The sequence below is a fragment of the Alosa pseudoharengus genome, unplaced genomic scaffold, assembly GCF_046254945.1.
Source record: "Alosa pseudoharengus isolate Yale_2024_CS ecotype anadromous, Long Island Sound unplaced genomic scaffold, YU_APseudo_1.1 YU_APseudo_1.1_scf_1, whole genome shotgun sequence".
NCBI lineage: Eukaryota > Metazoa > Chordata > Actinopteri > Clupeiformes > Clupeidae > Alosa > Alosa pseudoharengus.
Window position 1 is genome coordinate 50,531,051 of NW_027468564.1, and position 24,545 is coordinate 50,555,595.

Sequence of the window (24,545 nt, forward strand, 5' to 3'; positions counted from 1 at the left end):
CTCTGTAACCTTCTCTCTCTCCGTCCCTCTGCCCCCTCACAACCCCGTCCAGAGGCTCAGAAGCTGCCCTACTACGCCAGCTACGGTCACATTCGCCTGATGATCCACACCTTCTGCACCAGCCACCACCTAGACCTCTTCATCACACTCATCATCTGCATCAACGTGGTCACCATGTCACTGGAACACTACAGCCAGCCACAGGTGACTGCTCGCGCCTCACTGACTACAGCTCCCACAATGCACCACTGCTCAGCACCATTACCACAGTGTCTGTCATCAGTGACAGGGTTAGAGTGGATCCCTGCAAATGTCAAGTGGTTGTTATCAGAAAATAAAGATGGCAGCTGAGCATGGATAGTGCAGAGTCGTGATGGGGCCTGTCTGAAGGCATACGGTGAGGGATGAAGACGTTTAATCAAAATAAATGAGGAACTGCAAGGACATTTTTACTTTGATGACTGGCTCTGAATTTAATTTAGTCAGTCACTAAAAATGTCCTATACATAAAAACACAGTGGGATGAAGCTTCGCTATTGTATACATGAATAATTAAATGTAATTAAATGTAAAAACAAACAATCAAGGGCTGTTCTCTGAGCTGAAAATCCTGCACATTGCAATCGCTGATAAATGTGGGATTTGTTCAACTACATTTATGCATGAGTGAGTCACTAAATGTAATGGTAATATGGAAATACCGGTATGTGATCTATTTTCTAAGCTATATTTTAACACTTCAGTGGTTTGTTCCATTAGATACTCAGTGAAAACAGTCTTGGTTGATGTTTAGCTAGACGTGTGTGTGTGTGTGTGTGTGTGTGTGTGTGTGTGATGGTATTAAATCCAGTAATAGAGAGACACAAAAAACAATAGAACACAGAACTTTACATTTATTCGCGCACACTGTCCTGTACACAAACATAAACTCTCTCACACACACACACACACACACACACACACACACACACACACACAGACAGCCATCAGCACAGTACATTAATTGCCTATTAATGAACCCAGTCACAGTCAGTGGTGGTAACTAGCTTGACCACTGCGTGCAGCAGAATGGCTGGTCTCATTAGAGACCAAGGGTGCTGTACAGACCTGGAGTCTGGAGGCTGTTGAATCTGTGCTGTCTATTATGAGTGAGTCATTAGGCTAATGTTCAGAAATATTCACACAGCACAGCATGCAGTTGCACTGAGCCAATAGGTATGACTATGTACTCTTCTGCTCAATTTTCCTATCTTCCTCTCTCTTGCTCTCTCTCTCTCTCTCTCTTTCTCTCTCTCTCCCTCTCTCTCACTCACTCACTCAATCCATTGTGTGGGTGGTTTTTTTTTTCAGTCTCTCGAGACGACCCTGAAGTACTGCAATTACTTCTTCAGCACCACCTTCGTGATCGAGACGGTGCTCAAGCTGGTGGCCTTCGGGGTCCGCCGCTTCTTCAAGGACAGGTAACGGGCCCAGCACCAGGTCACTCAGCGCCACCCTCGACTCGTCCCGCCACCATGCCACGCCACGCTACGCCACGCCATCGCTAATTAGATGAACGGATTAATTATTATCCCACCTCTCACCCCCTCAGAGCACGTTGAGTCACACTTCCCTGTGTGTGTGTGTGTATGTGTGTGTGTGTGTGTATGTGTGTGTGTGTTTTTGTGTGTGTGAGAGAGTTTGTGTGTGTGTGTGTGTGTGCGAGAGAGAGTGTATCTGTGTGTGTGTGTGTGTGTGTGTGTGTGTGTGTGTGTGTGTGTGTTTCTTCTTCTGCTCTCCTCAATCTGATGAGCAGAGCCATTTGGCAAAAAACAGAGGTTATAATTATACCGATTGCATACTTAATACTCATTAATGTGCACGGAATCACCTCACTCTGTGCCTCCGTAATGGAGCGAACGCAGTTATGGCTTTTCAAAACCAAATGATTTCTAATTACAGACATCCGCTGTAAAGTGTTGGCTCTAATATTCCAAAAGGCCAATCATATAGGCTAATTTCTGTGTTGTTCCAAAGCACTGAGAGGAATATATGCAATATTTATCAAAGGCGATATTTTTTTTTTTTTTCCCCTTTTCGTGTGCACGAAATTGCACCTGGCACTGAACTCACAGAGAGACTAAATCTCCACAGCCGTTCAGAATTGTTTGCGGCGTAAAGAGCCGCGTTGAGTGGAATGATTCCACTCCCTGGTCTTGTTTCCTCTATTCCTGCTAGTTGACATGTGAATTGAGATGTGGGCTGCTGAGGCTAAACCGCCCTGACTAGCGCTCCATACTAAAGCACAGGCTGCTGGGTTTTGTAGTTTTATCTCCAATTCTGCGGTTGTAGTCATTGTCTACATGTAATGCTTTGATGTTTGTTTTGGAGCGGTGACCCATTGCAGCATGTGTATATCAGATAACACAACGCTGATAACACAACGCTGTCCGATATGAAATTCTCTGTACAATACTTAAGGGATAATGTATAGAACGCTGGTCATTATTGGGAAAATAAGTCCCGACAGGGCGAACCGGACCCCGACGCGCAGAGGAGGGGTCTTGTTCTGCCCTGAAGGGACTTATTTTCACAGTAATGACCTGCGTTCTATACATTATCCCGCTTATTACACAGCTACTTGCCAAAACGAAACAATAAACTCCCCACAATATGACTCTTTAGCCTACTGTACATAGCCTAGGCTATAGCCTATTTGTTACCGTTCATCGTGGCGCTTGCTGAGAAACAAATAGTTTGCAACAACACACGCTGAACTTGAATCAAACATTCTTTAGAACACAGCTGATCAACTGTCTGCTTTTCACTTTTGAAGGAAGTTCCAGTAGTTGCGGAGTGATACAGTATGAAAGACCTGAATTAGAAGCACAAACTCTGTTGCCATTGACAGCGGTCATTATTTTTTTCAGAGGTCCTTTAGTCAAAAATAATGACCGCTACAACTTTGGGAAATCCCATTCAAGTCAATGGAGCGTTCTACTTGCATTGTGAAGAGCCGTGTAATAAAGCTCCTTAACGCCTCAGTGCATTCTGATATAAAGAGCTGTCAGAGCTGGAAAGGGAGATGCACAGTCTGGTGGATCAGCCAGAATGAGCAGAACTACCTGGGTCTTTGGCACAGCGGTTTCCTGCTTGCACTGAACTTTCTTCATGAGTCGAAGTCGAAGACGTGACAGGCTTCCTCAGGTAAGGCGAGGAGAGAGATAGAGAGAGAGAGAGAGGGAGAGCGAGGAAGAGAGAGGGAGAGAGAGAGAGAGGTCAAAGTTGGTAAGGAAAGTGAGAAAGAGAGAGGGGGAGTGAGCTATATGCTATAGGTATCTCATGGCTCAGCTCCCCCAGGTTGAGTTTTACTAAGAAGGTCTCTGATCCGAGGTGTCAATCACTTTGCTGCATTTTCGATTTTTCTGCACCAGATCAAAGAGCCCAAGGAAACGCCTACAGCCAGGTGACAGCACTGACTGCAATGCAGCACAAGTGAAATAGGGGCTCGATACCGTCAGTGCAACGTTGCAGTCTCCCAAAATTGACCAACGGCGTAAGCATTTACGGCTTTGGCCAGTTGTGTTAGGACTCACACTGCTCGTTATTGGAAGCGGTGGCCGGCATCGGCGCGCCTGGATATCCGCACGCAGACAGGGCTGTTTCTGTAATCTGGTTACACACCTGAGGGATTAAATATATCAGGTGTTACAGGTGGATGGTGTTTGTCAGATGTGTGTGTGTGTGTGTGTGCAAAAGTGTGTATGTGTTGGGGGGGGGTGTCTTTGTCAATTGTGTTTCTATATTTCAATCACTTTGCTGAGGTGTACCTTTCTTTTGCCCCCCCCCCCCCCCCGTCCTCCTTAGGTGGAACCAGCTGGACCTGGCCATCGTGCTGCTGTCTGTGATGGGCATCACTCTGGAGGAAATCGAGATCAATGCCTCACTGCCCATCAACCCCACCATTATCCGCATCATGCGGGTGCTGCGCATCGCCCGAGGTGAGGACACACACACACACACACACACACACACACACACACACACACACACACACACACACACTCACACTCACACTCACACGCCCACACATGCCCCCCATCATTACTGTAACTGTCGATCAGTGGCCTTATAAACCCATTTCCCCTATGGCTGACATCTCCCATTGAATTCTCATGAATGTTTTACCACTCTGAAATATCAGTGATTTGTGTCTATATGCACATACACACACTCACTCACACACTTGCACACATACACACAGAGAGAGAAAGAGAGAGAGAGAGAGCATGTCAGTATTTGTGACTGATACCTGCGTTTGAAGTTCACCCTGACTTTAAGCCCCGATCTACAACCTACAGTATAAGCTTCTCAAGGAAGGAAAAACCTGCTGACTCACTGTTTCAGCCACTAAATCCAATCTTCCGCTCAGCAGTCAGCTCAGGAAGGCCCTCCTCTCCTCCATCCATCCATTTCTTCCTACCTCTCCACCTGTCCCTCCTCTCCTTCATCCATCCATCTTTTCCTACCTCTCCACCTGTCCCTCCTCTCACTCCATTTCCTCTCTATTCCTCCCTCCTCAATCTCCTGCTGCTCCACTCTGCACCTCCCCCTTTCCTTTCTCCTCTCTCTTACCTCCCTCCACACTCCCTCCTTTCTTTTCTCCTCATTCTTGCCCCCCCCCCCATCCTCCACTGGTGGACCATCAACCTCTTCTCTGCGCCCCCCCCCCCCCCCCTTGTATGTGCAGTGCGGTGTTGGCCGGAATCAGTCTAACTATTAGGGCCACTGGGGCCAGTAATGACCAGCAGACACACCCCAGCGTGTCCAGTGAGCCCCTCTCTCTACTGACAGAGAAGCGTGTCGTTACCTGTAAATATTTTTTGTTTTTCCAACCCAATTATGTAATTTTGGAAGTACAGGTGTACACCTGTCTTCTTAACGGTATATATTTATGTGACACGCAGATTTAGAGACTTTTTGTTTTACAATTAAAGTTACCCCAACAAGTGCTTGTTTTCAATGGGAGATTTAGACTAGGGCAGGTTGAGTTGCTAGTTCCAACAGTCAGGCAGCTATGCCGCTACACTGGGGGCATGTGCGTGAGCCCCCGTGCTCATGCCCCAGAGTGTAGCGCTGTAGTTGCCTGGCTGCTGGAACTAACGATTGTGTTTTTTCGTACCAACAGTGACTTCGAGAAACAGATCTATGCGAAAAATTGCCTTTAAGACAGCCTCGCTCTTCCATTCTATAAGTTTTCTTATCTGAATTCGCAGGCATTGTGGAAGTAACACTTTTATTTTTTTTTAAGAGGAAAAAGTTGTTGAGGTTGAATGCTGTTGCCATTACTGCAAACCTCCTGAAGCGGTTTCTCCTGTCATGGGGCAGTCCCTGGCCATGCAACAGAGTGGCCTTCCTCTCTCTCACGCTTTCTCCCTGTCAGGCACTGACATTCCCCTTTCCCTCTTGTTAATGGACTGATGGGAGCTGTACACATTTTTTTGTGGTGCTACATTCTCAGCTCATTTTTAAAACTTTTTGCCTGTCTGTCTGTCTGTCTGTCTGTCTGTCTGTCTGACTGTCTGTCTGTCTGACTCTCTGTCTGACTGTCTCTCTCTTCACTGTGCAGTGCTGAAGCTGTTGAAAATGGCCACGGGAATGCGAGCTCTGCTAGACACAGTGGTCCAGGCCTTACCACAGGTAAAACACACACACACACACACACACACACACACACACACACACTCACATTCAGGCACATGCAGGCACACACTCAGGCATTGACATTTGACAAGCATACAAAAGTAAAGGATAAGTCAGCAGTTTACTTAGATGTGCATGATACAGTGGCCAAGGGCTTACCACAGGTGACACACACACACACATACACACACACACACACACACAGACACACACACACACACACACACACACACACACACACACACCAAAGCACAAGTCAGTTTGTCATGCAGACAAAAAGAGAAATGTCCAGTCAGCGGTCACCCTCACAGAAACCCCTCGCCCCCCCATTTCCACTCCACATCTTCCCGGTCACCCACTCTGACAGATGGGATGGCATCAGAGCCACCCCCCCCCCCCCGACCCACTGCTGCCCTCCACCAACATACAGATAAGCATCACTTGTTAACACCAGCCCCTTGCCACCTTCTCATCTCAAGGGTATGTAGGGGTGGTTATCATGATGTGGTGGTAGAGGGGGAGAAGGAGGAGGGAGAGGAGAGGGTGATGGAGCGATGCTGTCTGACTCTCTGCCACCAACTCCCATGCATCAGAGGTGGAGGGGGAAAGAAGGTGGAGGGGATAGAGTTTTGTATCAGGGAGGTGAACACAGGGACCTTGATCCCTTCTGGTGTCAATGGTGTTTACTTCAATGGTGCAAAACTCGTCTTTTTTTTTCATTTGTGTTATCACACTTCCACTATAATTCCACTGCAGTGCTTCCAAGTTTGGGGAACGATGTTTTGATGCTGCTTTTTTCACAGGTGGCTGCTTGAGACTCTAAACAGGTCTGGGCTGGAGTCGGCAGCTCTCTGGCGTGCACGGGTTGGACGCGGCTGAGCTGTTCCGCACCCACACAGTTGTATTCTGCTGGAGCGTGTCAGAAGAATAAGCTCGCGAGCGCATGTGTTTTTACGCCTGGTGCAGTCCGATTGTGTTCTCCCCTCTTATCTCCTCAATGGGGATGACGGAGATCAACAGCGCTCTGAAGCACTCCCTCTTTTTGTTTAGTTTCTTTAACGCATCTTTCGCTGTGCCTTTTAAGAAACGTCGCCTATTTTTCCAACCGCTCATTTCATTCCGTCCATTTCCCCCCCTTATCGCTCTCTCCCTCCATCTCTCTCTCTCTCTCTCTCTCTCTCTCTCTCTCTCTCTCTGTCGCTCTCTCTCCATCCCAAGCTTTCATTTCTCCACAGCTCCTTATCCCCTGACTCTAAATGCTAGTGAATCATGCGTGAATCCATTAAGGTGGTGGGTTTTTTTTTTATCTTATTTTACGTGACCGTAAAGCCGACTGTTTGTCACGCTCGGAGACGAGCGCGCTGAGTCACGGCCCATTAGGCCCTAAATAGGCTCCGTAAATGGTGGTTAAGATGGCCGCCGCTGATGTCTGGCCGTCAGGCTGGGCCTCGCATTGGGAAATGCAGGCACTCCCGATTTCCATCAACGTCGATTTTTAGAGCAGGTGTCGGAACAGCTTTGTGACACCTGTCTGCCATCGCTCTAAATGTCAGAGGCAGAGAAGCAGGGGAACCTGAGCTGAACAGACTTTAGCTAAACGGATGGGTCACCACTCTGGATCTGCCTAAGTATGTTGGGTAGTGAGACTGTGTTTACATGCTGGGCCCTATGGGTTTGCATCTACACTTATTCATTTGGCAGACATGTTTATCCAAAACAATGTACAGAAATAGAATAACATTTAAGCTACAGATACAGCTATTAGTGACACGGAAATAAGACTTTGGTCGACATTTTCCTGTGGAAGTTTATTATGTTCCAGTCCTTAACTCCATCACTGGTACTGTCACGGAATCACTTGAGAGAGAATGGCGAACAGGGAATTAGTTGCAAGGACCAGGCTTTTATTTGCACAGGGTTGACTAGGGCAGATCCACACAGAAGTAGACCTGAGTTCACAATCAAAGTCACAAAAGAATACCAAAATCCAAACGCACAGAAGATAAAGTAGCAAAAAAGCTCAGAGGAATCACAAAGTACAAATAAAATATGTCAAAACTCTCAAATAAACAAAGTGCAACAGAAATACAAAGTAACAACGCAATGATGAAAAACCAGAGAGTACTCAACTTAAATAGGGAGTTGTATCCACCATAGTCCAAAAACAGAGTCCAAGGAAAACTGAGAAACTTTCAAAATAGTCCAAGAAACCACCGGAAAAGGTTCACCTAGGAGAGGACTTGAGAAAACGCAGGAGCAGAGAAACTAGGAGCCACTTTCGACGACGCCCGGTGACCAACTGTGGTAGAGGGGATGTTTATATGGGAGTCCGCACAGGTGTGCCCAATTAGTACTCTGGAGAGTGAGAACGAGGAAGTGGATGTTCATTAGGAACAGGGGGCGTGGTCACCGAGCAGCCAGGCAAGGACGTGACATTACCCCCCCCTCCAGGGGCCGCTCCTGAGGGATGCCGTGCCTGGCGCCGTGGTCGGCCCCGACCTCGCGGAGCTGGGCGATCCGGATGAAGCTGGTGGAACTCGCGAAGCAAGGTCGGGTCCAGGACATCGTCTCGGAGCACCCAGGAACGATCCTCTGGTCTGTAGCCATCCCAATCGACCAGGTACTCGAGACGACCCCTACGGCGCCGGGAATCCAGGATGTCCTTCACGGCATAGATTGGCCCATCCTCAGTCAGGAGCGGCACAGGAGGTACCACGCCCGAGCCCGACTCTGAGGAAACAGGAGGAACATAGGCTTTCAACAAAGAGACATGGAACGTAGGGTGAACCCTCCAATTTGAGGGCAGCTGAAGCCTGTACGTGACAGGAGTGACCTGCTGCACAATTTGAAAGGGGCCAACAAATCTGGGACTTAGCTTCTTAGAAGGTAGTCGTAGGCGGATATCACGCGTGGACAGCCAGACCCTCTGTCCCACGGTGAGGTCTGGAGGAGTGGAGCGGCGGATGTCCGCATAGCGTTGGTGTCGGCGGACTGCCCTCTGGAGGTGACAAAAGGCTCTACCCCAGACCCTCTCACTCTGCCGGATCCAGTCATCCACCGCCGGGACGTCAGATGGCTCAAATGTCCATGGGAACAGTGGCGGTTGGCGGCCGAGTACGCACTGGAACGGGGTGAGGCCCGTGGTTGGTTGGATCAGGGAATTTTGTGCGTACTCGGCCCAGGGGAGGAACTCGCTCCAACTTTGCTGGTGTTGTGAGCAGAAGGCCCGCAGGAAACGTGAGACCTCCTGAACCTTTCTCTCCGTCTGCCCATTTGCCTGAGGGTGGTATCCAGAGGTCAGGCTCACGGTCACACCTAAACGAGAGAAGAAAGCTTTCCAAAAATGAGACGTGAACTGAGGTCCTCTGTCTGATACTATGTCTTCCGGCAGTCCATAATATGTAAACACCTTACAAAACACTAAATTAGCGGTCTCCTTAGCACTAGGAAGTTTTGTCAGGGGAAACAATTTACATGATTTGGAAAACCGATCAACAACAACTAAAACACAAGTGTTACCCAGGGAGTTAGGGAGGTCCGTGATGAAGTCCAAACCCAGGTGTGACCATGGCCGACGTGGAATGGGCAGTGGGAGGAGCTTTCCTGCAGGCAAGTGGCGTGGGCTCTTTGCCATGGCACAGGTCGCACAGCCTGCAACGAATCTCCTGACATCCCGGCTGATGCCAGGCCACCAATACTTCTGTCGCAGCAACGAGAGGGTCTGGTTGGCCCCCGGGTGGCCAGTGCCCAGTGAGGAGTGTACCATCTCAATAAGTTGAGTGCGCAGGTCAGGAGGGACGTACACGGCATGGACAGGAGTCCCCGGCGGAGCAGGCTGGGAGCTGTTCCTTTCCCGAATCTCGTCATCCAAGGCCCACTGGATGGCCCCCACGATCTTCTCGGAGGGGACAATACACGTGGGAGTTTCCTCGAGATCATCTGCAGCATGGATCCTGGACAATGCGTCAGCCTTGACGTTACGAGACCCAGGACGGTAGGAAATTATAAAATCAAATCTAGTAAAGAAAAGGGCCCACCTGGCCTGTCTGGGATTCAGCCGCTTTGCCTCTCTCAGGTACGCAAGATTCTTGTGGTCCGTCAAGATCTTGAAGGGATACTTGGCCCCCTCCAGCCAGTGGCGCCACTCCTCCAGAGCCAGCTTGATGGCGAGGAGCTCCCGGTTGCCAATATCATAATTTTGCTCCGCTGGGGTGAGCTTCCGGGAATAGAAGGCACATGGCAGGAGGCGAGAAGATGTCCCTTGCTGCTGAGAAAGGACTGCGCCCACCCCTGTGGTGGAGGCATCTACCTCCACGATGAACGGACTCTCTGGATCCGGGTGTTGAAGGATGGGGGCTGAGGTGAATGCTGTCTGGAGATCCTGGAAGGCCATCTGCGCCCTGGGATTCCAACTGAGGGTCTTGGGTTTGCCCTTTAAGAGAGAGGTCAGTGGTGCAGTGATCATGCTGTAGTTACCAATAAAGCGTCTATAAAAATTGGCAAACCCCAGGAATCGCTGTAGCTCCTTGATGGAGGTAGGCGCAGGCCACTGTCGCACAGCTATAACCTTCCCCTCGTCCATACACACTCCTTCCGGGCCGATGTAGTAACCCAGGAATGGAACCTCAGAAGTCCCAAAGGAGCACTTCTCAGCTTTTAGGAAAAGCTGGTGGTCTCGGAGCCTCTGCAACACTTGGGACACATGATCAAAATGTACGTCCTCTGAGCTAGAATAGATCAGGATGTCATCAATGTACACGATCACAAAACAGTGCAGAAATTCTCGGAGTACCTCGTTCATGTAGCCCTGAAAAACAGAGGGGGCGTTAGCGAGCCCATAGGGCATCACTAAGTACTCGTAATGGCCACTTGGTGTCACAAATGCTGTCTTCCACTCGTCCCCTTCTCTGATCCGAATCAGGTTATAGGCACTCCGTAAATCAAGCTTTGTAAAAATCTTGGCACCTCTGAGGAGTTCTAGGGCTGCTGGAACGAGGGGAAGGGGATATCGAAACTTGACCGTTATTTTGTTCAGGGCCCGGTAGCATGGACGAAGCCCTCCATCCTTCTTGGGCACAAAAAAGAAACTGGAAGCAGCAGGGGACGTTGAGGGACGGATATAACCTTGTTTGAGGGCTTCTTCTATGTACTCCTCCATGGCCTTCTGTTCTGGAAGTGACAACGGATACACTTTACCTCTGGGCACTGGCTCACCTGGCAGAAGGTCAATGGCGCAGTCCCATGGGCGGTGAGGAGGTAGTTGTGAGGCTCTTACTGGGCAGAATACGTCATGGAACTGGTGGTACTGAGGTGGAAGGGAAACACTGATCTTTTCCCGTGGACTCTCCACAGATGTAGCATGCAAAGGAAGGTAATCGGTGGTCTCTTGGAATAAACGTCGAGGTAGATCAGTCAGACAGTTCTGGAAGCAGTGTGAACTCCAACACAATACGTCTCCAGTCTTCCAACACACAACTGGAGAATGATGAATTAGCCAGGGTCTTCCCAGAATTAGTTCAGCCATTGAGTCCTCTAAGACCAGGAAGGAGATGGACTCCTTGTGGAAGAGCCCCACCTGCAGCTTGATGGGACCCACCATCTCCCTTATGAGGCCTCCTCCTAGAGGCTTCCCCGTGATGGACTGAACGGAGCAGGCGTTCGGGTTGGGTGAGGTGGTGAGCCGGAGACGGTGGCATAAGGACCCTGAGATGAAGTTGCCCGCTGACCCCGAGTCTAGGAGAGCAGAAACAGTTGTACATGTTCCCTGTATACACAAAGTCACTATAATACTGAGAGGAGTAGTACTAGGCATAGTTAAGTGTACGAGACTCACCGAGGGAAGCTGGGGTCTCACCGGACAACGGGCGATGATGTGACCAGGAGCTCCACAATAGAGGCACAGGTTCTGGGTCATGCGTCGTCTCCGCTCAGTGGGAGTCAGTCTCATTGCCACAACATCAAGCTGCATTGCCTCCTCACCATCTCTGGGTCTCAGGATCCCTGCGGTGGTTCCAGTGCTCAACTCCTGGAGACAGCCCTCTCGTCGGTGGGAAACTCGGATAGCCATTTGAATAAATCGCTCTAGACCCATGGAGTCATCGTAAGCTGAGAGATATAGGCGCAATCTTGGCTCTAGTCCCTGTCGGAAGGTTGTGATAAGAGCCGCTTCGTTCCAACCACTGACGGCTGCCAAGGTACGGAACTGGAGTGCATATTCTGTAATGGGACTCCTACCCTGGCGGAGTTGATACAGTCTCTGCTGTATAGTGGAATCTCCTTGAGGCAATGCAAATACCTCCTTAAAATGGGTAACAAAATTATTGAGGGTTGCAATGGTAGTCCCTCCCCGGTTCCAGACACCCTCTGCCCATTGTAGCGCTTGACCTCGAAGCAGACTAATGACATATGCTATCTGGGCACGCTCAGTGGGATAGCGGCTGGCTTGCATCTCCAGGGCGAGTGAACACTGAAGAAGAAATCCATTGCACTCTGCAGGATCACCTGAGTAAGTAGCTGGGTTCGCCATAGGACTCGGCGGATTTGGTGGAGCAGGATGTGTGGTCGCTATGAGCGTTCGACGGAGTTCATCCACCAGCCCTTGAAACTGCTCCGGAGCTGGGCCAGCTGCCTGGTCCATGCCAGTTTTGACCGGGCGTTCTGTCACGGAATCACTTGAGAGAGAATGGCGAACAGGGAATTAGTTGCAAGGACCAGGCTTTTATTTGCACAGGGTTGACTAGGGCAGATCCACACAGAAGTAGACCAGAGTTCACAATCAAAGTCACAAAAGAATACCAAAATCCAAACGCACAGAAGATAAAGTAGCAAAAAAGCTCAGAGGAATCACAAAGTACAAATAAAATATGTCAAAACTCTCAAATAAACAAAGTGCAACAGAAATACAAAGTAACAACGCAATGATGAAAAACCAGAGAGTACTCAACTTAAATAGGGAGTTGTATCCACCATAGTCCAAAAACAGAGTCCAAGGAAAACTGAGAAACTTTCAAAATAGTCCAAGAAACCACCGGAAAAGGTTCACCTAGGAGAGGACTTGAGAAAACGCAGGAGCAGAGAAACTAGGAGCCACTTTCAACGACGCCCGGTGACCAACTGTGGTAGAGGGGATGTTTATATGGGAGTCCGCACAGGTGTGCCCAATTAGTACTCTGGAGAGTGAGAACAAGGAAGTGGATGTTCATTAGGAACAGGGGGCGTGGTCACCGAGCAGCCAGGCAAGGACGTGACAGGTACATGCCATAGCTGTATTTATGTATTTAAAGTCTTTATCTATTTATTTGATTTCACACACCGTTTGGCCTTGGCGAGGGTCTGCGCTCCCCTCTAGTTTAGCAGATGGACATTTTATACAGAGCAAGCTCCCAGCTCTCACACTCTTAACCTTGGTGATATTGTTACTAATGACCAAAGACTCTAGAGCACACTGCTTTCCTGGTGACCGTAACTGGAACAACGTGTGCTTGTTTGCAACATAGAACATTTGACTGTTTCCTCTTCATTTTCTCTCTGTTGAATCGTTCATCTTCAGTGGATGATCATGACTCAATCTTGCACAATTTGCCCTTTTCACTTTGCCGGATTTGTGCACTGTGCAGCCACACGCGATTTTTCGCCTTCCATTTCCTTATGAAATTGTGTTTTCATGGGACATGCACAGCGACATCTCTCGCTCTCTTCCTTGCTTTCTATCTGTCTCTCTCACTCTCTCTCTCTCTCTCTCGGGGTCACTTGGTAATAGCATGTCTCCACCCGAGCGCGACGCTTTTCACTTTTCAGGATTGGATTTCTGCCGTGTCACTTCAGCAAGGTTTAGTGCTCGAGGCTGTGGGAGTTCCCCCCCCCCCACACACACACACACACACACACACACCACCTCACCCTCCATCCCAGCATCTCCTAAGGGAACTGCCCTTGGTTGGAGCACTATATATATATACATCCAGTCAATCCCGACCCAGAGGAATACCACTCTCCAATTGCCCAAGGACAATCCCCATCCCAGTGGGAGAGAGACTGGGAAGGTCAGGCGTGGCTACTGAGGCTGTTTGGATGTGGCGTGCGATTGCTTCATCTGATGCCTCTCTCTTCACGGCGAGGTGATTTATTAGAGGGCTGTGAGCGCAGCGGAGGAGCCCATCTCGCAGCCCATCTGGGGCCCTGGGAATCTCTGAGGGATTCCGCCAGCGTGCCCAGCTGTTTTGGCTCCGCTGGATCCGCTGGTGCGCAATGTGTAGTGTGTAGGGGGACTTAATGGAGAATGATTTCATGGTGGGAGACCTTCAGGCAATTCTGTGCCTGATGGTTGGGTGGAATGGGCCTCATGGTGGTGATTTAATGGTGTGTGTGTGTGTGCGTGTGTGTGTGTGTGTGTGTGTGCTGTGCATGCGTGTGTGCGTGTGTGTGTGTGTGTGTGTGTGTTGTGCGTGTGTGTGTGTGTTACAGGTGGGGAACCTTGGCCTACTCTTCATGCTGCTGTTCTTCATCTATGCTGCTCTGGGAGTTGAGCTGTTCGGGGAGTTGGGTGAGTATCTGCTTGTACCTGTTCAACCTCCCACACTCCAGCCAGATAGAACATAGTCGTGTTCTGCAGGCAGAGCTATCTACACAGAATTCTAACACAGAGTTCTAATCAGTTTACTGCTATCAAATGACTGGGTGTACGGTACCTAAAGTCATCAGATGATCAGAGCGGAGAGGACGTGACCAGATGAGAGTGAATAAAGTCTTCCTGGTGTCCAGCCCTCTACTGCATGGCTGCTGTTGGGCATTTTGTAGTCCTAGGTTTTTTCACAATGCACAAAAACAAAAGCATTTTTTGATTCTTTGTATGCATGTTTTTTTGTTGTTTTTTTTTTGGGGGGGGGGGGGGTTGCCTTTATTAAAGATAGGATCGTGAAAATTGACAGGAAGCGAGTTAGAGAGAGAGAGAGAGATGGGGTGGGATCGGAACCAAAGATGACCATAGATCAGATACGAACCTGGGCCCCCCTGGCCACCTGGACCCAAACTGGCTATGGATGCTGTAGCCACTCATGCCACAGCACCGCCCCCATATGCACTTGGCCAATGAGACCCACATAACAACTCTGTGTTGAGTCAAAGAGCTCTCTGAACTGCAATCTGTGTGATGGTGGCGCGCTCCACACCGTGACTGTGTGAGTATGACCCAGCGTGCCCGTACGGAGCAGCGTGCACAAATGAACCAGCGTGGTGAACCAGCGTGGTGGAGCAGAGGTGGCGCTGGTCGGCCCTGGAGTCAAACCCCTAAACTCGCCGCTCCGAGTCTGCATCCCTTGAAATAAAAGCGTCTGCTAAACACCAATCCCTTTACTTTATTTTGTTTTGCTTTATGAAACCCTATTCTTATTGGTCCTTTTGAGAGAGCTCCACTCCCAGGCCCTGGAGCAGCTTGTGTGCGGGGGAGACTGACCGCGTGTGTGTGTGTGTGTATGTATGTGGCTCGTGCGTCTGTCTCGGGTCCTTCGTCTCGCCCCTGTCTCCTAGTGTGTAACGAGGAGTACCAGTGCGAGGGCATGAGCCGCCACGCCACCTTCGAGAACTTCGGCATGGCCTTCCTCACGCTCTTCCAGGTCTCCACCGGCGACAACTGGAATGGCATCATGAAGGTGGGCGCCCCAAGATGACCAGTCAAATGCCACTCATATACAAGCACATGCACAACTTGCTACAGTTAATGACAATATCAAATCATACATTATGAATTTTGTTTACAGTAGTTACTGACTTGGGGCGTGATCAGACAGGGGACAGTTTGCCGCTTGTAAAACATTAGGTGCCCAATGTTTTAATAATGCCGTTGGGCACTTTTCAGCATTGAGTTTAACTTTTTTTTAATTTGAAGGTGCTCAGGGCCCTGCCGCAAAATCACGAGGCGCAGCAGGCGCACACAACGCGAAGTGTCCAGTGTACTTAAGATGCACGGAAAACACGTACTGTGCTTAAGATGCACGGAAAACACGTACTGTGCTTAAGATGCACGGAAAACACGTACTGTGCTTAAGATGCACGGAAAACACGTACTGTACTTAAGATGCACGGAAAACACCAACTGTACTTAAGATGCACGGAAAACACCAACTGTACTTAAGATGCACGGAAAACATGTACTGTACTTAAGATGCACGGAAAACACTTACTGTACTTAAGATGCACGGAAAATACCAACTGTACTGCCCGAGCAAAACAAAAGAAAACAGACGCCTCTCTACAACAATAACATCCTGTCTGATCAGGCCCCACAGCATGATAGAGGAGGGCATGTGTGCAATAACGGACTAACGGTAATAGTATAGTTTATCATGCTATATAACTTACTATATAGTTTATCATACTGTATAACTTACTATATAGTATAGTTTATCATACTGTATAACTTACTATATAGTTGATCATACTGTATAACTTACTATATAGTTTATCATACTGTATAACTTAGCATTTTGTTGCACAATAGCTGTACACTAAGGTAAGACGGCTTACTACTGTTGGTCAGATAGGCTGTCCATTGTTGGCAATGTTAATGGAGCTTATTGGTATTTGATCAATATTTAACAAATGCCACTTGTTGTTTGTCCGTCTCCATGTCCACCCTGACTCCACTGCCCCTCCAGGACACACTACGTGAGTGCCCACCAGGAGAGTACAACTGCAACCCCAGCCTGCAGTTCATCTCGCCCATGTACTTTGTGAGCTTCGTGCTGACGGCGCAGTTTGTGCTCATCAACGTGGTGGTGGCCGTGCTCATGAAGCACCTGGACGACTCCAACAAGGAGGCCATGGAGGACGCCGAGATGGACGCAGAGATCGAGCTGGAGCTCGCCCAGGGCGCCCTCTGCTGCATGGGAGGCCTCGGCGCGGCCGCCGGCGGTGCTGCCATTGCCGCAGCGGCAGCCGGAGGACTAGGGGCAAGTTTAGGACCTGGGGGAGACCGTGGAGGAGGAGGAGGAGGAGGAGGCGCCGGGGAGGGGGGGTGCAGGTACCAGGGCGTCACGGCTGCCAGCCCCCACTGCCCGCACGGGGCGTCCAGCCCACGCCGGAATGGCCACGATGCTCGCAGTCGCCGCCGACTGTATTCGCCAGCACAGGTCAGTGCCCAGGTGCAGGTGTGTGTGCATGTGTGTGTGTGTGTGTGTGTGTGGGTGTGGGTCTTTTTATGTGTGTGTGTGTGTGTGTGTGTGTGTGTGAGATACTGTAGAGTTTGTATGCGCTTCTTAAATGTCATAGGAGCTAGCTGACCGAAAAAACAGATTTGGGTTCAGTATCCAACTCCTCTTTTGAACAATGTATTTCAAGATATATAGTTCAATATGGCACTGCAACATTGAGACTTCTTCAATATATGCAATCTATATCCTTGAGCAATATCAAACTGCCATTCTTTTAAACACTATTCCTGAAGAACCCATGTTTGAGGAATGAATCCTTCCTCCTTGTGGTCTAGCACTGACTAGTATATTTCAAAAGGCTGTAACATTCACACGTTATCATCATTTCTGCACTCGCTCCTGATTGTCTGTAATTACGTCTCCCTTTCATGTTCCGCAGTGCTCATTTCACCTATGTGTGCGTTATAATGGGAATGTATTGGGGGGGGGGGGGGGTCACATAATTACTGTCATCATAGTCGCAGAGAAACGCAGTGATTTTCCCCTCCTATTTGGATTGAATGGGTTGTGTCAAATCATGAAGGGGAAAAAATGACTGTACCTCACGCCTCCTCTTCAGGGACCCTTAACCAGAAATGACACTTTTTGAATTTACTTTATTAAACTTCAGACATTGTCTTTTTTTTTTTTAACCAGATTTCTTTGGTTAAGAAAGTAATTTGTTCCACGGATTGTTCCCTAACCGTGCCTTAAAGAGGCACACCTCCATTAAGGCTGTTCGTAATGTAAGAACCCCTGATAGCACTTTTGGGGAAGGGGCACTGATATGTGTCAACGTTAGGGTAATTTCCTGTAAGACTTTCACATAGCTGTTTAAAATACATCCTTCTTCTCAATAAATGTCTTAACCCTTGTAAGGTGTTGGGGTCTGTGGGACCCGTTTTCAATGTTTGCTAAAAGAAAAAGTATGCTATTTATTATTTCTTCTAACTCAAACTCATGGGCCTTGGCTCATTTTCTGTGAAGAACATAAAAAATAACTGATTTATTTATAACAATTAAAGTTTAATTTCACTGCTAGTTATGCCCCTGCTGGAAGTCGTAAGTCAATGTACCTTTTCCAGACCCACTTCTCAATTGAGAAGGGTCTGGTGTCAACGAGGCTCTGCCAGTGCAACATCAAAATTAATCTGTTATTTTAAGGTGAAGAACTGCGCTCACTGTGCTGCTGTAATGATTTCAGTGCTGTGGTCATTTAAGCCCTCTAAGTGCCTATGGCCCTTTGCTGTATTGTTCGCATGGCATTGATTCCGCCGCGTCTGGAGCTCGGAGCACACCGTAATAGCAGTTATTTTCCCCCCTCCACGCCATCGACTCACCTCAGAGGTCCGTCCCCCCTACTTGATTTATAACTAGTTGTTTTCTTGCGAGACGATGACCAGAGTGCTTTTGTGTTTATGAGATGATTGGATTGGGGCTGATTACATGACAGAAACAGAGAGGGGAGGGGGGTTAGAGAGAGAGAGAGAGAGAGAGAGAGAGAGAAGAAAAAGCTTAAGATGACTCACAATAGGAATGCGCTGCTGTAGTGAGGGAGGAGGATGGAGGGAGGGAGGAGAGGAATGGAGGGAGGGAGGGAGGAATAGACGACTGCTGTCCTGCAAGCTCCTAAATCTGGCAGTGCTACGCCGCACATTTTTGGCACCATGGCAACAGGCTTGACCGTATTGCCCCCTCATCCCCGTCTTTGATATCAACAGGTCCTTTCTGTTTCCACTGTAGCCACCCAGGCAGGGAAATGAAATGGCATGAACTCACAGGCAAGCACAATGACACACACAATCACACACACACACACATACACACACACAAACACACACACACACACGCGCGCGCACACACACACAGGTACGCAGATGAATCGTTGGCATGGCTGACTCACAGATGTGTGGTCTGGCATGTGACAGTGTTGCATAAGCACAGACGCTGTGATCCGTGGCACATCAGCACTGCTTTTAGAAACTCCCATCCTTCATCACAAACACACACACACACACACACACACACCACAGAGCCACCACTGCTCCCCCATACTCATCAGCTACCCCCACTACCACAGAGCAGCCTCAAAGACCAGACAACTTTCCCACACCCACCTACGCACACACAGACACACACAGACACCACCGTAACTCCCTCCCGGTCCACCCACACAATCAGAGTACGGGCTTGATTGCGGGCGCGGACAGAGTTTATTTATAGGTACAGCAAATGCAATTTGGAGAGGCAAAGGCAAGGAGCTCTGCTGCACAGATAATGAGAGAGGTGCAAGGAGGGCGGGGTGGTGCAGAGCCAAAAGATGCAGAGCTGGAGCAGAGAGAAAAGAGAGAGAGAGAGAGAGAGAGAGAGAAGATGGATAGAAAAGAAAAGCAGAGAGAGAGAGAGAGAGAAGATGGATAGAAAAGAAAAGCAGAGAGAGAGAGAGAGAGAGAAGATGGATAGAAAAGAAAAGCAGAGAGAGAGAGAGAGAGAAGATGGATAGAAAAGAAAAGCAGAGAGAGAGAGAGAGAGAAGATGGATAGAAAAGAAAGGCAGAGAGAGAGAGAGAGAGAGAGAGAAGATGGATAGAAAAGAAAGGCAGAGAGAGAGGGGGGTTGTGGGGGTTGGAGGTGTGTTTGGAAAGCGGAGCTGCAATCAGTGCAGGTGACAGAGCACAGCCACCAGCATGTTTGGTTTGGTTTGGGCTCCGAGGCCACTAGGGACGTACTGCAGTCCTGCACACCCTGTACACAGCAAGGCCACTTCCTTCATTCCTCCAGCACCCGTCACGCACTAAAGGCACTTACACATTCACAACACCGTTTACAACAGAAAACTTCTGGAACGGCCGGCGCGGAAGAAAATTAAAAAGGGAACAAAAGCCACAGTAGTTTTACAGTGATGGCTAAACAAAAAGGCAATTATAGTCGTGCAGAAATAAGAGGTACATGAGTTAGGAAACAAAACCCCTTTAGGGAAAAGCCGTAGACACTATAGACAGGACAGAGGAGGACTCACACGCTGAGTGTGCTGAGTCTACAGTCATGTGCACCCCCCCAGTGTTTCCTCATTCAAACCAGGTTGATTGATTGACATGTACAAAAAACATTTTCTATTTAAGTCAAATTTAAGACAAATAAATAAATAGCAGAGCTTTGTACACTAATTGTCAAAAGGATAAAATGCACTGAAGCCCTAAGGCTTATTTCCATTGTAGTCCTTTCATGCATGTAAGCTTAGTAGGTGTATGCTAATCTGTGTGTGTGTGTGTGTGTGTGTGTGTGTGTGTGTGTGTGTGTGTGTGTGTGTGTGTGTGTGTGTGTGTGTGTGTGTGCGTGCGCGTGTGTGTGCGTGCGTGCACTTGTATGTGTGCACACACAAGTACGACCAATATAATACATTATCTGTGCTGGAGCTAATTTCAAATGGAGTGGAAAACTGACCTGTAGTTACACCAATCAAAATGTGTTATTGTTTTTGGAAATCATGGACTCTGCGTCATCCGAGCCAAAGAGGAGGGACGACAACCCAATCTGTTATTAGCGCCTGGTTCAAGTACGAGGGTGCATTAGTATCTGTGGCACGGGCACCTTGCCCATCTGGCATAACATATACTGGTTCTGAGGAGCAGATGCTGCCATTCAGTCTTTTCTAGGAAAGACCTTGAATATTTGAGGAAAACATTCTGCACAAGCAACACAGTGGTAAACATGCCCCAGTCCCAACTTATTTTAGACGTGTTGCTGGCATCAAATTATAAATAAATATATATTTTTTTTCCAACAACTGCTACAGTATATTTTCTTTGACCTATTCCCAAGTAAATATAGGGGTAACATGTAAATGATAGCATTCTGTTTTATTTACCGTACATATTACACAGCGTCCCAACTGTTTTTGGAAATGGGCTTATAATTTTACAGGATTAAGTTAAGTTAAGTTGACTGCATCAAATTTTAAATATATTAGGGCTGTCAAAATAACTGATTAATTTAGATTTGAGAAAAAATAACTGATTAAAAAAAATAACGCAGATTAATCGATTCTGTATGACCTTTGACCCCGAGCTGTTGTAGTCAGTAACCATTAAACTGTAAAATGAAGGAGAGAGAAGAAAATGTGCTGCCTAGATCCTTGATTGGAACATTCACTTAAGTGTTGATTAAAATAAAGTCCTCTGCAATGTATGTGATGAAAAAAAACTTCTTCCCGAAGCACTTTTGAATTTATTTCCTCAGCATATTAGGTCATATCAGATTATTATGGCCATTATTAAAATAATAATAAAAGAGTTTTTGAACTTTAATGTCACTAATGCTGATTATTCAATGATTAATTTCAATTTAAATATTTAAAATACTTTCACTGCAAAAATCATATATGCGATTAATTTAGATGAATTAATCACAGAGTATGTAATTAATTAGATTATTTTTTTTAATCGATTGGCAGCCCTAAAATATATATTTTTTTTATATACAACTGCTATAACAACTGCTAACTGCTAAGTTTACAGTATCACAAGAATGTGAAGAGAAGATGATATCCTTAGCTGAAAGACACCATGTCTTTACATTGGTAGGTAGGAGAACACCAGCCTACAACTCCACTCCACTCCATTTAAAGGACTAAAAGAGCTGTCTTATTATGGTTGGAAATGTACAGACAAGTGGAGGATGAGATCCACACAGAAGTTATGAAATATTGAAAAGACACACAAAGGGGATTTAAAGTCCTTGTCAAAGTTTTTTCTCCTCTAGCGCTGTCTCAGTGGGTTTGCTGTGATGGTTTCACTTGCTTCCTTTCGTAAAGTTGTGTCACGTCTCAGTGAGTTATGCAGTGCTGACATCCCCACCAGTAATTGAGGCAGTTTGTCTCAAGGGTAATTGATTGGTTAAAGTGAATAGGATAGACTGAGAACTGACTTTTGGGAGAGAGAGAAAGAGAGAGAGAGAGAGAGAAGGAGAGAGAGAGAGAGAAGGAGAGGTGGTGCGTGAGTGGCAGGTGGAGTTTGATTAGCAGTGAGCTCTTTGGCAGCTTACCTCCGCTGCCTGTTCTGTTATGATGAGAGGAGACCTGTGAGCGAGCTGTGAGGTGAGACAGATGGAGCGTGGAGGAGCGAGGAGGAGCGTGGAGGAGCGAGGAGGAGCATGGAGGAGCGAGGAGGAGCGAGGGTTTAGCCCTCTGTGTGGACCGGCTGGGGGGGGGAGTGAGAAAGGGAGTGAGATGAACCGCAGTAGGGGTCTGTGTGTGTGTGTGTGTATGTGTATGTGTGTGTGTGTGTGTGTGTGTGTGTGTGTGTGTGTGTGTGTGTGAAAGAGAGGAAAAAAACTGTGTGTGTGAGAGAGAGAGGGAGATACATGCATGGGAGGCAGAGTGCAATGGAAAGAATGTGTGTGTGTGTGTGTGTGTGTGTGTGTGTGTGTGTGTGTGTGTGTGTGTGTGTGTGTGTGTGTGTGTGTGTGTGTGTGTGTGTGCGGCAGACCGAGTGCGAGCAGAAGGGAGCTCCAGTCAGCCCAGTCAGCCCCAGAGTCTTGCACCTCGGGAGGTTCCGTCAGTGAAGACTCTCTCTCGCGCGCGTGCACGCACGCACACTTTCTCAGCCCATCAGCGCCTGGACACACCGGCCATGAGCAGAGTCCCCCCTTAGAGAGCCTCTCCACGCCTGGCTTATCAGGTCTCCACAGGCCCCCCCGCACACCACACCACACCACACCACCACCCCACCCCACTACCCCACACTCCACCACCCCCACTGGGACACTGTCAGGAGGCAGCACCTGCTGAATACATCAGCAGCTCCACTGCCTTATTACCAGAGCACAGATAACCAGAGAGCGCAGAGCAGAGGAGAGGAGAGGAGAGAAGAAGTGCAGAGAGGAGAAGAGAAGAGGAGAAGAGAGGGTTTTAGGGACTTAGTGGTGTGGAGGGAGACCACAGGTGCTCAGTAAATCAGCTACGGTGTCGAAACAATTAGCTGCATTCAAAATACATGTAGTGTAGAGTGTAGAGTGCAGCATCACAAAGGATGATGTAAAGCTGCATACGGGAACATGAAGAATTAAATATATTGGAATGCTAAATGGTTTTGTAAGCATGTGCTGTTTTCCTGGGGGATTAGCAGGGAGGCTGGTAGAGAGGTGTAAGAGGGGAAAGAAAGAAAGTATGAAAAGAGGAAATATGAGAGAGACATTTTCTCTCTCTCTCTCTGGGCCGGATGTACAAAGAAAGCGCTAATACTGAGTTTTTCAATGCGCAGTGAGCGAACGCTGTGCTTTGCCATATTATGGGGAATTTACTAAGCTGTCAGTTTATTACGTAAACAGTGCTCATCACCGCCCGTCCCCATCCCCGCCCCCTCTACAACGCCAATTGCTTGCCCACAGCTGAACCACAAGCGCAGTTGAATAGAGTTAACTATTTGGGACATTAAAAATAATCAAAGTTTAGCGATCATACATGATACTAAAATGTCAACGAGCAGCGACATACAGAGTAGGCCTATAGTTTTACTAGTATAGTATATATACTCTTTTGATCCCGTGAGGGAAATTTGGTCTCTGCATTTAACCCAATCCGTGAATTAGTAAAACACACTCAGCACACAGTGAACACACAGTGAGGTGAAGCACACACTAACCCAGAGCAGTGAGCTGCCTTGCTACAGCGGCGCTCGGGGAGCAGTGAGGGGTTAGGTGCCTTGCTCAAGGGCACTTCAGCCGTTCCCACTGGTCGGGGTTCGAACCGGCAACCCTCCGGTTACAAGTCCGAAGCGCTATCCAGTAGGCCACGGCTGCCCCCAATAACTAATCTACTACTATTACTGCTACTAATCCACTTTAAAAAAATACTTGAACTATTTACTGCACGTAGACTACTAGGGCTATGACTTAATACCCTAGTCTATCAGATTTGGAAGTGTATGTCGTGAAAGTGAGAATATGATATTAGAAAGGCAAACAAAAGTTAAGGTTGCTTTTGACATAGTACAATGAAGAAAACTGAAGCTCTGAATACTGATTTAGCTCTCTCTAAAAGTTTTTCTAATTGACGCATTTAACCGCAATTTGGATTACACCTGCTTTTCACCGCAAAACAGACGTGCGCTGTTATAAATTGGCGGAATACCTAATCAATCGCTATTAGCACTTCTCCTCCCCTGTGTTTGCGCGATACTCCCACTTTCCCCTGACCCTCCTATGAATGCATATGCATGACACGGAAAAGCGCAAATAGCCATTCTCAGCGGCCACAATGGGCAGCCTGCGCTTTTTCCTCAGTGTGGCCTGTTTTTACGTGCAAGTTGCAAATCAAATACACCTGAAGTGGGCGCAGAAGCGCATCTGGCCCTCTGTCTCTCTGTGTGTGTCTGTGTGTGTGTTTGTGTGTGTCTGTGTGTGTCTGTGTGTGTTTGTGTGTGTCTGTGTGTGTCTGTGTGTGTTTGTGTGTGTTTGTGTGTGTCTGTGTGTGTTTGTGTGTCAGGGATAGAGAGGTAGAGAGAGTGAGTGGGTCACTGCATGTCAATCCTGAAAGTGAAGGTGCTGTTGGACACCCAGGGATGGCTAATCGATGCCAGAGCAGCAGGATGTTCAGGAGAACTATTGAGTTGTAGCTGTCCAGGCATGAGGGCAGATCACAGAGGGAACTCTGGGCTGCTGCTGCTGCTGCTGCTGCTGG

At 48.1% G+C, this 24,545-nt stretch overlaps 1 protein-coding gene across 1 annotated transcript in view; it reads left to right on the forward strand.

Moving 5' to 3' along the window:
* Positions 1-24,545, forward strand: part of LOC143119387 (voltage-dependent T-type calcium channel subunit alpha-1I-like) — an 86,521-nt gene that overhangs the window by 48,314 nt on the left and 13,662 nt on the right. Inside the window, exons 21-27 of the mRNA XM_076280858.1 lie at positions 53-204; positions 1,351-1,460; positions 3,847-3,980; positions 5,609-5,679; positions 14,146-14,224; positions 15,208-15,329; positions 16,335-16,808. Coding sequence (XP_076136973.1) covers positions 53-204; positions 1,351-1,460; positions 3,847-3,980; positions 5,609-5,679; positions 14,146-14,224; positions 15,208-15,329; positions 16,335-16,808 — 1,142 coding nt within the window. The remainder of the gene's footprint in view (positions 1-52; positions 205-1,350; positions 1,461-3,846; positions 3,981-5,608; positions 5,680-14,145; positions 14,225-15,207; positions 15,330-16,334; positions 16,809-24,545) is intronic.